At 41.4% G+C, this 13,803-nt stretch overlaps 1 protein-coding gene across 1 annotated transcript; it reads right to left on the bottom strand.

Annotated features, from left to right (window-relative positions):
• Positions 1 to 3,175: 3,175 nt before the first annotated feature.
• Positions 3,176 to 12,961, bottom strand: LOC132973425 (myosin heavy chain, fast skeletal muscle-like). The gene is made up of 39 exons (XM_061036891.1): positions 12,740 to 12,961; positions 12,524 to 12,667; positions 12,271 to 12,427; positions 12,150 to 12,177; positions 11,969 to 12,065; positions 11,772 to 11,864; positions 11,617 to 11,680; positions 11,439 to 11,537; positions 11,244 to 11,347; positions 10,984 to 11,122; positions 10,771 to 10,889; positions 10,406 to 10,555; positions 10,134 to 10,304; positions 9,731 to 10,031; positions 9,522 to 9,586; positions 9,341 to 9,428; positions 9,130 to 9,247; positions 8,925 to 9,048; positions 8,642 to 8,778; positions 8,298 to 8,553; positions 7,971 to 8,213; positions 7,712 to 7,888; positions 7,488 to 7,633; positions 7,307 to 7,397; positions 6,832 to 7,221; positions 6,593 to 6,719; positions 6,387 to 6,505; positions 6,107 to 6,303; positions 5,722 to 5,905; positions 5,456 to 5,621; positions 5,215 to 5,339; positions 4,805 to 5,113; positions 4,516 to 4,719; positions 4,297 to 4,422; positions 4,038 to 4,208; positions 3,792 to 3,896; positions 3,617 to 3,712; positions 3,371 to 3,502; positions 3,176 to 3,271 (listed from the first exon to the last, which is right to left on the bottom strand). The coding sequence occupies exons 1-39, from the start codon at positions 12,944 to 12,946 to the stop codon at positions 3,254 to 3,256; spliced, it is 5,787 nt and encodes a 1,928-aa protein (XP_060892874.1). The 5' UTR covers positions 12,947 to 12,961; the 3' UTR covers positions 3,176 to 3,253.
• Positions 12,962 to 13,803: the final 842 nt, after the last annotated feature.

The raw sequence follows: 13,803 nt of genomic DNA on the forward strand, positions 1-13,803 counted from the left end.
AGTCCTTGGGGTGGGAGATCTTTGGCACCGGTACCACGCAGGATGTCTTCCAGAGCTCTGGTACTCTCCCCAGTTTCAGGCTCAAGTTGAACATGTGCTCCATAACCCCACAGAACTGGTCTGCACAGGATTTGAGGAGCCTGGAGCTTTCTGACCTTCAGCCTCCTCAGTTCTCTGTTCACCTGGACTGTTGTTAGTGACAGGCTGGAGCAGGGGGGCTGTGTGCTAGAAGTGGTGGGGATGGGGATGAGGCTGACAATGGGGGGAGCAGAGAGTGATGTGCAGGGGGGGTGAGGTGGGGGTTGTGCAGTCAGCAGCAGGGGCAGACGGTGGTGGTTGCAGCAGAGTGTAATGGGTAGGGGGAGGGGTGGATGGCTGTTCAAATCTATTGTAGAAAGTGTTCAGGTCATTCATCCATTCCTGATCCCAGTTCAGTGTTGAAGTCCTTGTGACCTGAAATGGTTTTCAGGCCCTTCCAGACTCCGTTGACATTCTTCTGCTGCAGCTGTTGCTCCATCTTCCTCCTGTAGATGTGTTTCCCCTCCCTGATCTTCCTCCTCAGTTCTCTCTGCACAGTCTGCATCTCCTCCTTCTTTCTTGACATTAAAGCCCTCTTTTTGTCCTTGAGGAGGACCTTTATTTCAGGAGTAATCCACGGTTTGCTGTTGGTAAAACAACTTACAGTCCTGGTGGGTACGATGTGATCCACATAGAAATTAATATCGTCTATAATGCAGTGTGTGAGACTGTCAATATTCTCCCCATGTTCATCACAGAACACTTCCCACACAGTTGTCTCAAAACAGTCCTTAAGAGCCTCTTCCGTCTCATCGGACCATCTGTTAACAGTGCGGGTAACAGCTGGTTGTCTGTGTACCAGAGGTTTGTACACAGGCAGGAGGTACACCAGGTTGTGATCTGATCTTCCAAGGGTTGGGAGAGGAGATGAGGTGTATGCATCCTTGGTGTTGGCATAGAAAAGGTCCAGTATTTTATTGTCTCTGGTGTGGCAGGTGACATATTGTGTGAAGGTGGGCAAGGTAGAGGAAGGAGAGGCATGATTAAACTCCCCAGTAATAAGGAAGAGGGCCTGTGGGTGCTGTGTCTGCAGCCTGTTTGTTAATGAGTGCAGGACATCACACGCCGAGCTGGCGTTAGCAGAGGGGGGAACATACGCAGCTATCGCGATAACATGCGAGAATTCCCGCGTCAGATAGTAAGGTCTCATGCTAACAGCTAGTAGTTCAATGTCCTTACTGCAGAGTTGTTCTTTGATAGTGTTGTGCCCCGGATTACACCATCTATTGTTCACAAACACCACCAGCCTTCCTCCCTTCCTCTTACCACTCTCCTTTGTCGTGTCAGCCAGCATCAGCTGAAAACCATCCAGTTTAGCATTTGAGTCCGGTGTTAGCTCCGTTAGCCAGGTCTCCGTGAACAGCATTAGGCTACATTCCTGATATTCCCTCTGATGTCGGGTTAGCACCGCTAGCTCGTCCATCTTATTGAGAGGAGATCTTACATTCCCGGTGATGACCGAGGGAAGGACGGGTTTGAAACTTCTCCTCTTGTTCTCAGAGCCTCCTGAAGAGGTTCATTAAGGCAGAGATAAAGAATGACATCACTACACTGCAGATGGTCAGACTGGAAATGACTGACAAGAAATGAAGGGTTCGCCTAAAGGATATTTTGTGTGATAATCTGTTTCACAACAGGTGATGTGATTATCCAGCAATTTGGAAACGTCTTGTCTCTGGAGGCAAACGCTGAATCCTTCTCTTCATTCCAACCCATGCGGACAAAACTGTACGTTTTCCTGCATAAAGATAAAGATAAACTTTATGGACTCCTCCATCAATCCTGCCCTGAGCTATGGACTTTCTGCGTGAAACTTCTGCTCCTGTCCCATGGCCAAGAAACGGTTGAGAGGGGCTTTTCTGTAAATAAGGAGGTGGAGGCTGATAACATGCAAGAAGACACAGTTGTTGCTCAGCGAATTATATGTGACTATGTCTCTGTCTGTGTGGGGACTCTCAAAGTACCTCTGACGAAGGAGCTCCTGACAGCTGCAGTTTCAGCGAGGTCTCATTATCGCCTACACCTGGACCAGGAAAAGAGAAAGAAGGCGAGCAATGCACAAAAAGAAAAGTTGCATAGGACCAAAACTTGAGCAGCTCAAAAGGAAGAAGACACTGAGTGAAGTAGCAAACAGCCTGGAACTCAGGCATATGCCATAATTTCCAGTCAACTCTCTTCTGCTTACCTCTTCCACCCCAGAATTCCTGTTTCCACAACCTTTCAAATGAAAATTGTACATTCACATTGTTAAAATGTCTAAGGTAGGCCTATAATAGAAATACAAGGTTACTTTAGCCAGGACATAAATCAAACTGCCATTGTGAGCTGGTCAATGACAACTCATAAGCAAGTAGTGTAGTACACTGACTTCTGTGCAGTCCACAAGCTGCTGGAATTGATTTTGTTTTATTTATTTTCTATATTTTTGTCTTAACTGTATTATTCTGGTTACTTAATGTGATTAGCATTTTTTCACAGGACCTAATTTTAGACCGAGGCTCCACATATGGCAATACATGGTGAATGATCTGGAAAAGCACTTTCACCTTTGATTTGCACATAACTGTCAATTTTAATTTCTGAGTTATTGTCTACTAATATGAAACTTTCTGAGAATATTGTAATATGATTTAGGACAACGATGATATTTTTGTGTTTCCCTTTCACATGAATAAACACATTTGCACAATGTTCCTAAACTGAACCATTTATTGTCATTTTACCTTACTGCCCATTTTGAACTGCCATCTATGCGTTAATTGAAAAGTATATTTTCACTTATGGTGTGTATTTCCATTGCAAGTTTGGTCTTAAATTTCATTCAAAGCAGTATTAAAAATGTCTTAAAATGTCTTAAATGTAACTTGTTCACATCTGTAGACACCCTAGTGTGGTTTGTTGAACTATCTAAATTTTTAATTGTAGTCTCCGGCACCACATATGACTTCTAAGGAAGACGTCGTCTTGTATTTAGTCACTTTTTAGCTCATGCTCATTTTCAGTGGGAAAATTATGATTTGCCTTTGCCTACTCTGAAATATATATTTTTGTAGGTGGGCACACAATAGGATAAAAAAAAATATAACAAAAAGCAATGAAAGATCAGAGAATATTTTATTATGGTACATTTCACATCATATTATATGATTAGAAACAGCCCATCCGCTGGAGTGCTTTACTCAGCCTCTTTTGCCTGTCAAAACAAAATAAAAAGCAATCAATATTTACAGTATAATCCTGAATTCATTTATATCATATTTTTCTAAGCTTACATTATAAAAATGTAACATACCTTGCCAGAGTCACGGCTCTTAGCTCTCAGCTTGTTAACCTGGGTCTCTGCAATGTCGGCACGCTCCTCAGCTTCCTCCAGCTCATGCTGGATCTTCCTGCACTTAGACAGATGAGCATTGGCCTGCTCCTCCTAAAAGAAAAGTAAAGATTGACATTTTAAAAAATATTAGAAATGCAAAGATTTACTTAGTGGAAAATAAAACCGTTCAAGATTCCAGATTAAAAATGTATAAGTTCTTCTTACCGCTTCCTCAGACTGCCTCTTGTAGGCCTTCACCTTGAGCTGCAACTTGTCAACTAGATCCTGCAGCCTGGTAACATTTTTCTTGTCCTCTTCGGTCTATGATAGAAGATACATTTTCATAAAAAAAAAATCATTATGATTTTAATATGCCAAGTGTTATTTAGAGTGACTGTACCTGGTAGGTCAGTTCCTTCACCCTCCTCTCATATTTGCGAACGCCCTTAACAGCATCAGCTCCACGTCTCTGCTCAGCCTCAACCTCTGACTCCAGCTCACGAACCTTTAGAAAACAATAAAACATTTAATAAACACATATATACTGTCTATATATGTGTCCAGAAAAAAGCAAACATTTAATTTAAATATACATTAATCAAAGTCCTGTGGCCAGTTGTACGAATTATTAACAGGATATTCTCACCCTAGACTCAAGTTTCTGGAGCTGCTTCTTGCCACCCTTCATGGCCAGATTCTCAGCCTCATCCAGGCGGTGCTGCAGATCCTTGACAGCAACCTCAAGGTTCTTCTTCATCCTCTCCAAGTGAGCACTGGTATCCTGCTCCTTCTTCAGCTCCTCAGCCATCATAGCAGCCTATAGGAGACAGCATTTAATGTTGATAAGAATTACTTTATTAAGACACATTAAGCAGGAGTAAAAAAGCATTTCTTTTAAAACCTACATCTGTGATGGCCTTCTTGGCCTTCTCCTCTGCATTCCTTGCTTCCTGAACTGTGTCATCAACTTCACTCTGGACCTGGACCAGCTCAGACTCAAGCTTCTTCTTAGTGTTCATAAGGCTTGTATTCTAAAAGAATAGGGAATAGTTTAATTAGATAAAAAGACTGATTTGTAAAGTTGTGGAAAAAATTAATCAGTACATATATTAATCGAAAATCACCTGAGAGTGCAGAAGTCCAACACGCTCACTTGCGTCCACCAGCTCCTGCTCAGCAGTTTTGCGACTTCTCTCAGTCTGTTCCAGAGCAGCTCTTAGTTCCTCAATTTCAGCAACCATGAGACCGTTCCTGCGATCTACCATAGCAGCCTGTTCCTTGAGGTCTTCCTGAGCTCTGACAGCGTCATCAAGGTGCAGTTGTGCATCCTAGTGAAATATTGAAAATATTCCCTTGAATGCCAGAGTTTAAGTGAACTGACGAACTTTGCACAAAATCTGTGGGCTACAATACCTTCAACTGTGCCTGAACATTCCTCAGCTGCTTCTGGGACTCAGAAGCCTGGCGATTGGCGTGGCTCAGCTGAATCTCCATCTCATTCAGGTCTCCCTCCATCTTCTTCTTGATTCTCAGGGCATCATTCCTGCTCCTGACCTCAGAGTCCAGAGTGGTCTGCATGGAGTCAATCACCCTCTGGCTATTCCTCTTGATCTGCTCCATCTCCTCGTCCTTCTCAGCCAGCTTCCTGTCTACCTCACCCTTAATCTGGTTGAGCTCAAGCTGGACACGCAGGATTTTGGACTCTTCATGTTCCAAAGTTCCCTAATGAAAGTAAATAATTCATATATAAATCTTCATTCTTTAAAATACATTTGTCCATGATTTAAATTGTCTTTCAGAGGAGTTCCCCTGAACAATTGTACCTCAGCCTCTTCAAGAGCTGTCTGGATCTCAGACTTCTCAGTCTCCACCTGCTTCTTGGACTTCTCCAGCTCATGGATGCTCTTACCAGTCTCACCAATCTGTTCAGTGAGATCTGAGATCTCCTCTGTAGAGAGATTCATGTGTTTTGTATTGTTAAGCCTTAAATGTGTAGTATGTATTAAATGTGTTAGAAATAAACACTGTAATACAATGCTTCTGTAGTATGTAGTAAGAACTCACGTTGCAGGTTCTTGTTTTCACGCTTCATGGTCTCCAGCTGATCCAGAGCTTCCTCATATGAGTTCTTCATCTTGAACAGCTCAGTGCTGAGAGAACGAGCCTCCTTCTGAGCTCCCTCAAGCTCTGCCTGACCCTCCTCATACTTCTGTTTCCACTCTGCCAACACCTAAAAAGCCATTTATTTGCTCAGTTTTTTATCAGTACAAAAGCGAATCAAATGAGTGTGTCTTTGATTACAGAGTATAGTTGACAGAAGGACACGTTACCTTGTCAAAGTTTCTCTGCTTCTTGTCCAAGTTGGCAGCCAGGCCATTAGCTCTCTCCACATCAATCATGAGGTCCTCCACCTCACTCTGGAGCCTCTGTTTGGTCTTCTCCAGAGAAGCACACTTGGAATTGACAGCCTCAATCTGCTCCTCAGCCTCCTGGAGGCGCTGGGCAAGCTTTTTCCTGTTTGAAGGGTGTGATTGGTCTCAGTAAAAACTTTAACAATCCATGTTGGCACTGATTATGTTTTCTCCACATAATATTGCATGTTTAAGAAATCTTCTAACATTTTGACCTTTTAAACTAGATTCACATATGAAAGGAGTGCGACCCGTTCAGGCGGTACCATTGTCATTTAAGCTGAGCCGTATAAAATGTACGTACTTGGATTCCTCAAGCTCCTCAGTGCGCTGGATGGCATCAGTTTCATACTTGGTTCTCCACTGAGCCACTTCACTATTGGCCTTGGACATTCCACGCTGCAGCTCAGCCTTTGCCTCCTGCTCCTCCTCAAACTGCTCCCTCAGCAGATCACAGTCATGGCGGGCTGATTGCATTCCATGGGCAAGGGCATTCTTGGCCTGATGTAAGAAATTGCCGTCAGTGTGAAAATGTAATAAATCACACATGCAAAGTTCTCAGTAAGAATTGAAAGTTTTCTTACCTTAACCTCCTCTTCAATCTGTCTCTTCAGCTCTTCAATCTGCTGAGTGAAGGCCTGTTTGCCTCTGGTCAGCTGGGAGACGAGAGCTTCTTTCTCTTCAATTTGACGACTGAACTCACCTTGAGAGAAACATATCATGAAACATTAGTTTGTGTTACAATTTAAAATATTCAACTATGGAGCAATCACCGATTACTTTAACATACCATTTTCTGTCAGGAGACGTGCTTTCTGCGCACTTATGTCATTGTTTTGACGGACATTTTCATCATTCTTGGTCTTCAGTTCACTGTATTGGTCCTCAAGAGTACGGCACATTTTTTCAAGATTTCCCTGATGATAAGAAATAGATATCATGTCAGTAATCATTTGTTTTCTAAAATGTAAATGACCTTGTTTACTGAACTCTCTTAGTTATTAAAGTAGCATGAAATGCATTGTGTACCTTGGCTTTAGCAACAGCCTCCATGTTGCTGGAGAGGTCATCAATCTCCATCTTGTATTCACTCTTTTCCTTCTCAAGCTTCTGCTTGACGCGCTGGAGGTTGTCAATCTGCTCTCCCAGCTCAGCAACGCTGTCAGCCTGCTTCTTGCGAAGAGCAGCAGCAGTGGCTTCATGCTGCAGAGTGGACTCCTCAAGATCACGGCGGAGCTTCTGGAACTCTGCTTCACGTTTCTTGTTCATCTCAATCTGGGAAGCAGTGGCTCCACCGGCCTCCTCCAGCCTCTCACTGATCTCCTCAAGTTCCCTGGAGAGGTCAGCTCTCTGCTTCTCAACCTTGGCACGAGCTGCACGCTCAGCCTCAATCTCCTCCTCCAGTTCCTCAATACGGGCCTGTAGAATGTAGATATGATGTGTTTCAGTAAACTTTCACTTGACAAACAATATGTATTCTGTTTAATTTAACTCAATATTTCACCTGAAGCTCCTTGATCTTCTTCTGAAGCTGAGCACCCAATGACTGCTCATCCTCAATCTTGCTAAGGAGTTGGCTGGTTTCAAAGTCCTTCCTGTGAGAATCATGGATACATTTCTTAGTCAGAGTTCATGCTGTTACAGTAACGTTTGTGTATGCTTTTGTTAAAATAAACAAAAGTTACTTTTTAATTTTCTCATCAGACTGCTGCTTGTCATTCTCAAGATCCATTATGGATTCCTGGGCCAGTTTCAGATCACCCTCAAGCTTCCTCTTGGATCTCTCAAGGTCCATACGCAGCTTCTTCTCTTGCTCCAGAGAACCCTCAAGCTAAACAATAGTATACGGCTTAATGATCAGGTTTCAACACCAATTTTATTTGCCAATTTTAAGGACTTGTGAACGTACATCATCCACTTGCTGCTCAAGCTTGGTTTTGGCCTTGGTCAGAGTGTTGACCTTGTCTTCCTCAGCCTGCAGATCATCAAGAGTCTGTTGGTGAGATTCCTGAAGGGCTTTCTTTTCCTTGGTCAGCTTGGCAATGCTCTCATCCTGAGAGGCCATCTCCTCAGTCAGGTTCTTCACCTAAATTTACAAGAAAGACGTTGTTATTGAGGGTAATGTTTAGATGAAACTTGATGGACTAGATAGATTGTTAAATCCAAACCTTGTTCTCAGTGGCGTGTTTTTCCTTCTCCACTTTGGCCAAGGTAAGCTCCAGATCATCAATATCCTTCTTGAGCTCAGAACATTCATCCTCCAGTTTTCTCTTCTTGGCAGTGAGCTCAGCATTGATTTCCTCTTCATCCTCCAGCCTTTCAGTGATCTCTTTGCATTTGGCCTCCATCTGAATTTTGCTCTTGATAAGACCCTCACATCTCTCCTCAGCGTCTGACAGATTCTCTGTTTCCTAGTTTGTTGTTTGAAAAAGGATGTTAACAAATCTACACAGTACATTATGAAACATCATATCAGTCCATCAATGTGTACTTACAGATGCGACTTGCAGCTGCAGATCATTCTTCTCCTGCAGAAGGGACACAAACTTCTCCTCCAGCTCCTTTTTCTTGGCCAGGGCAGTGGCCAGATCTGTCTTCATCTTGTCATAGTTCTCCTTCATCTGCTGCAGTTCCTTCTCAGTTTCAGCGCTCTTGAGCATAGGCTTGATCTTGTAGTACACTTTCATCCATGGCCAGTGTTTGACATTCATGAATGAGCGGATGTTGTACTGGATGGAATAGATGGCTTCCCTGCAGAAAAGAAGAAGGTGTAACTGACAATTTTCTTTTGTGATTTAAAAAAAGAGTCTCATTCAAAACAAGCTTTTATTTAACATGCCTCCTCTCTGTCATCTTCACAAACTCCTTTCTCATGACGTAACCACGGCAGAGAGCCTGAGTCATGGTGACCAGAGATGCCAGCTTTTCATCTCTCATCTCCTCAAGGAGACCCAGAAGACCAGCCTTGAAGAACACCTAAACAATCATACAAAAATGAAAATGAATGTTGTAGAAACTCATATACAGTAAAGACATCTTTAAGTTATGTAACATACTCACACAATGGATGAAACATCATATCCCTTGTAGTAGAACACCTTAGAAAAAAAGTAGTATCTTACCTTGGTGTGTCCAAATTTATACTCGTCATGAGGAACATCAATTGATCCAAGCAGCTTCTCTGAAGCCTTCTTGTTATCAATGAACTGGCCCTCAGGGATGACACTGGCATTCAGCACCTTGTATCTTTCATGAGAGAGTTCATTGTTAGTGTGAGTGTTGCCTTTGAATCATCTTTATCAAAAAATATACAATATGTATAGATACCTCTGCTTGAAGTCAGCATAGAGGATTCTGCTGGGGAAACCTTTCCTGCAGATTCTGATACCCTCCAGTACACCGTTACACCTGAGCTGGTGGATGACCAGGAAGTTCTCCATCAGACCTGTAAAAAGACATTTATTGCAGTTATGAAACATGTAACAACAAAATATAACCATTCCTCAAAGACTCTATTCAATTGATCTTTTTTATGTACCTGGAGTCTTTGACTCATTGGGAATCAGGCAACGCACAAAGTGAGGATGAGTGCTCCTCAAGTTAGTCATCAGCTTGCCCAAGTTCTCCTATAGATTTAAAGTGATGTCATTAAATATATATCAGTTTGGAGTATGAGTGAGAGGTGATTTTATAGCAAAGTCGTCCATTTAAAACCTTACCCTAAACTGTGAAGACACAGTCTGCATAGAACCACCCTTCTTCTTGCCTCCCTTCTTGCCAACCTCTGTTGATATGTTTAAGTAGAGACGTTTTGTTAGAACTCAACATACAAATCACATAAACCAATACTACTGTTTTTTGAATAATGTACATTTTTTAGAACATAAAAATACATTTTATACTGTATATAAATGTTTGGCTTTCTTACCTTCAACAACAGGAGGATACAGAGCAGCCAGCAGTTTAACTGAGGACTTTTGGTACAGCTGAATAACAGAGTCATTCAGTGGATCCTTGTTCTTGTCCAGCCAGCCACCAATGTTGTAGTCCACTGTACCAGCATAGTGCACCAGGGAGAAGTGGGCCTCAGCCTTGCCCTTTGTGGGCCTGGGCTTCTCAAATGCTTTGTTTTTGCCAAGATGCTGGTCATACAGCTTGTTCTTGAAAGATGTGTCTGTTGCCTTGGGGAACATGCACTCCTCTTCAAGGATGGAGAAGATACCCATGGGCTTTAGAAGAGGGAAAGACATATGTTATAATCTTTACATTTTCATACATTTCATACATATGTACATTGAATATAACTAAGAGCAATTTCATGGAATCTTTACCTTCTCAATCAGCTCAATACAGGCAGCCAAGTCCATGCCAAAATCAATGAACTCCCAGATAATACCCTCCTTCTTGTACTCCTCCTGCTCCAGGACAAACATGTGGTGGTTGAAAAACTGTTGCAGTTTCTCATTGGTGAAGTTGATGCAGAGCTGCTCCAAAGTGTTGAACTGTAAGGAGACATAAAACCAGCATGAGTTTTTGCAGACAAAACGAGTGTTTCTATCAATAAAAGTCAGTCAGGTTCTGAACTGTTGGAAATTAAGCTCACATCAAAGATTTCAAAGCCAGCAATATCCAGCACTCCAATGTAGAACTGCCTTGGCTGTTTGGTGTCCAACATCTGGTTGATACGGACGACCATCCACAAGAACATCTTCTCATAGATAGACTTGGCCAGGGCAGTCACTGAGTTCATTACCTAAATAACATCACAAATACAGTTTGATTAAAGTCAGTGAGGTATGAAGTAAACTTCTCATAATATATCCACTTTGAAGATGTTTTTCACGTAGTGCTAAATCCAACTGCTAAAAAGTAGCTTTAAATAGAACGCTACCATTCCATTGTCATATTAGAGTCATTACTACTTTACTAAAGTGCAATTTTTTACATTTCTTTGCGTTTTATATTTACCTGAGGTACGGTCTGTCCCTTGGTCACATACTCATTTCCGACCTTCACTCTGGGATAGCAAATTGCCTTCAGCATGTCAGCAGAGTTCAGACCCAGCAAGTATGCAACCTTGTCAGCATCTGACAAAAGTACAGTGATTATTTATTCTATGTAATATTTTTGTTGTTCCTGAACTATAATAAATAAAAACATTTATAAATATTGAGATCTCACCTTCTGTGCCGTCAGGCTCAGCCTGCTCCTCACGTTGCTTCTGCTTGAACTTCATGCTACCATGGTGGAGCACAGCACCAGTCATCTTGTAGATGCTCATTTTCTCTTCACCACTGAAGCCCAAGATATCAATAGCGTTCTATGTTTGAAAGAGGTGTCCAAACCAGATGTTGTCAATTTACAAAGTGTAGATAGATTACTTTTAATGTTGCAATTATTCACAAAACACATGTAAATATTTCATAGTAAAGTTCACTCACATCAGTGGCTTCCAGCTCAACTTTGTCATCAATGCTGGCAACAGTGATCTGACCCATGCTGCACATGGGGAAGTCGTAGGGGTTGGTTGTGATGAGTGTCATTTCTAGAGATCAAAAGGATGAGAAGTTCAATGCATTGTCATGTATAAAATGTATAAAGCAGTTTAACATTGAGGAACAAGTCAATGTGTTTACCAATAATCTCAGGTTTGTGGTTGGTCATCATCTGGTAGAAGATATGGTAGCCTCTCTCATCAGGAAGCTGGAATGTCACTCTAGACTTCTCCAGCAGATCTATGAATAATGTTCATAAGTCACACTGTGCAATTCTTCATTCTAGTTATTTGTCTATTCTAATAGCATTGTTACTTACATGTCTCAATATCAGCACTAGCCAGTTTGCCAGTTGTGCCGAAATGGATTCTGATGAATTTACCCTATTTGGAACAAAGGAAGTTTTTTTAACATCAATGAACATGGACAATGTGTAGCAAGACATCTGATTTGCAGAAATCCCTCCATACTTACGAAACGAGATGAGTTGTCATTCCTCACAGTTTTGGCGTTACCATAGGCCTCCAGCAGAGGATTAGCTGCAATAATCTGATCCTCAAGGGAACCCTGTAATGAAGGTTTAGAGTTGATATAAAAATATTTGATTTTCCAATGTAAAAATATTGCATACATGAAGAATGCTCAATAGTTAAAATAGTAATTTATCCCACCTTTGATGCGTCCCTCTTCGGGCCACCAACTGAGATGGTTGCAAAGTACTGGATGACACGCTTTGTGTTCACAGTCTTTCCAGCACCAGATTCTCCACTAGGTATAAAAAATACTTTTAAGAACTTGTTTGATATATTTTTGAAGTATATAAGCAATATGTTAAACACATTTTAAACTTACGTGATCAAGACAGACTGGTTCTCCCTATCTGTTGATACATTCAAAAATAAAACAGTTAACTCTGTTTTCTTGCATCAGAAACATCATATACTGATAAATGATCTGTATCATTATGTCTTACCAGTAGCCATGAACTGAAAAGCGTTGTCAGAGACGGAGAAGATGTGGGGTGGAGCCTCCATACGCTTCTTGCCTCTGTAGGCATTTACAACCTCTTGGTCATACACTGGGAGCCATTTGTAGGGGTTCACAGTGGCACAGAACAACCCAGAGTAGGTCTGAAAGCACAGAGATTCAACAGTTACCTCAATGTTTCAAACAAGTAAATCCATGTTAAACAACATCTTGTTTCTTATTAGGGCCCATTTTCTTACATAGATCATCCATGCTGCATAACGCTCTTTGAGGTTATAAAGCACAGAGGCTTCATTGAGATGGGTCATCATGGCCATGTCCTCAATTTTGTCGTACTTGGGAGGGTTCATTGGAGTGACGTCATCTTCTTTAGCTACCCTCTCCTACAACAGGACACTTGTTACAATGAGCAATTATCATATTGAACAATTTGACTCTGATTTAAAGATACTAACCTCCTGAGTGTCCAGGACTTTGACGGTGACTTTGCCACCATCCTTCTTGATGATTGTTCCCTTCACATACAGCTCTTTTACATCAGTCACATAGCAGGCAGCCTTTGCATCAAAAGGTTTGCTTTGAGCCTCGATTCTCTCCCTCTCAGGCTTACGGAGGTAAATGGCAGCCTTGCCGTAAGCGGCCATCTCTGCGTCCGTACTCATGGTGGCGGTTTACTTCTATGAGTTTATTATAATAAAACAAAAATATGTATTTGTTTTAAATTAATGTAACTGAGTTTAAATTAATAATTTCATTGCATTAATAAAAGTGACATCAGTTTAAATTCATTATCATTTTCTAGACTTACTTGACTGTGATAAGATGAACACTAACCCCACTTTTAAAAAAAAAAACTTTGCACATAATTGAAATGTCTCACATTTAATATGATCAAAGTAAACATTTTATGAAGATTTCCATACCTGACCCTCTCTCTGCCAAAAGTGTAAGTCTTTAGTATTGCACAGTCCTGTTGAAAACATAAAACATATTGACAGTCATTTTAAGATGTTTTAGGCTTATTACGTATAACTGAAATTTTGATAGATTGAATCCATATCTCTCAATTCATGTAAACACTGAAGTGATCCAGACCATACTGGATTAGCTTACCACAAGAAGGGGTCTCAAAGGGTCTTCTACCACACACTGACCACTGTCCACTTGACCTCCTTTTATTTAATCTTGATTTGCTTACGCAGCCAAATCTAAATATGGAAAAAGGGAAAATGTGGTGTGGATAACATTCAAAGTGGACATCCATTTAAACAGATGCTGCTTGACCATTAAATTGGTGCCTTTGATTTCGTATGAAAGAGATCAAGAGAGAGAGAGAGAGAGAGAGAGAGAGAGAGAGAGAGAGAGAGAGACTCTCATGATTCAGCCTTATTTAATTTGTGTTTTACTTCTACTTTTCATGATAATGGTATCTAATTAGGCTGAGCAAATGTTTACAGTAGGTATTAAGTCTACTTTTCCCTTTCTTCGAGGGCTACTCCTTTCTCTTGAAAGTGTTTAT

The sequence above is a fragment of the Labrus mixtus genome, chromosome 4 (genome assembly GCF_963584025.1).
Source record: "Labrus mixtus chromosome 4, fLabMix1.1, whole genome shotgun sequence".
Classification (NCBI taxonomy): Eukaryota; Metazoa; Chordata; class Actinopteri; order Labriformes; family Labridae; genus Labrus; species Labrus mixtus.

What these genes read in the sequence shown, in the direction of transcription:
- LOC132973425 (XM_061036891.1), bottom strand. Translation starts at nt 12,946, where the DNA reads ATGAGTACGGACGCAGAGATGGCCGCTTACGGCAAGGCTGCCATTTAC. An exon ending in CAATGAGTCAAAGACTCCAG is followed by an intron (nt 9,248 to 9,340) that starts GTACATAAAAAA and finishes GTCTTTTTACAG; the next exon opens with GTCTGATGGAGAACTTCCTG. An exon ending in AGATTGAAGAGGAGGTTAAG is followed by an intron (nt 6,304 to 6,386) that starts GTAAGAAAACTT and finishes TTCTTACATCAG; the next exon opens with GCCAAGAATGCCCTTGCCCA.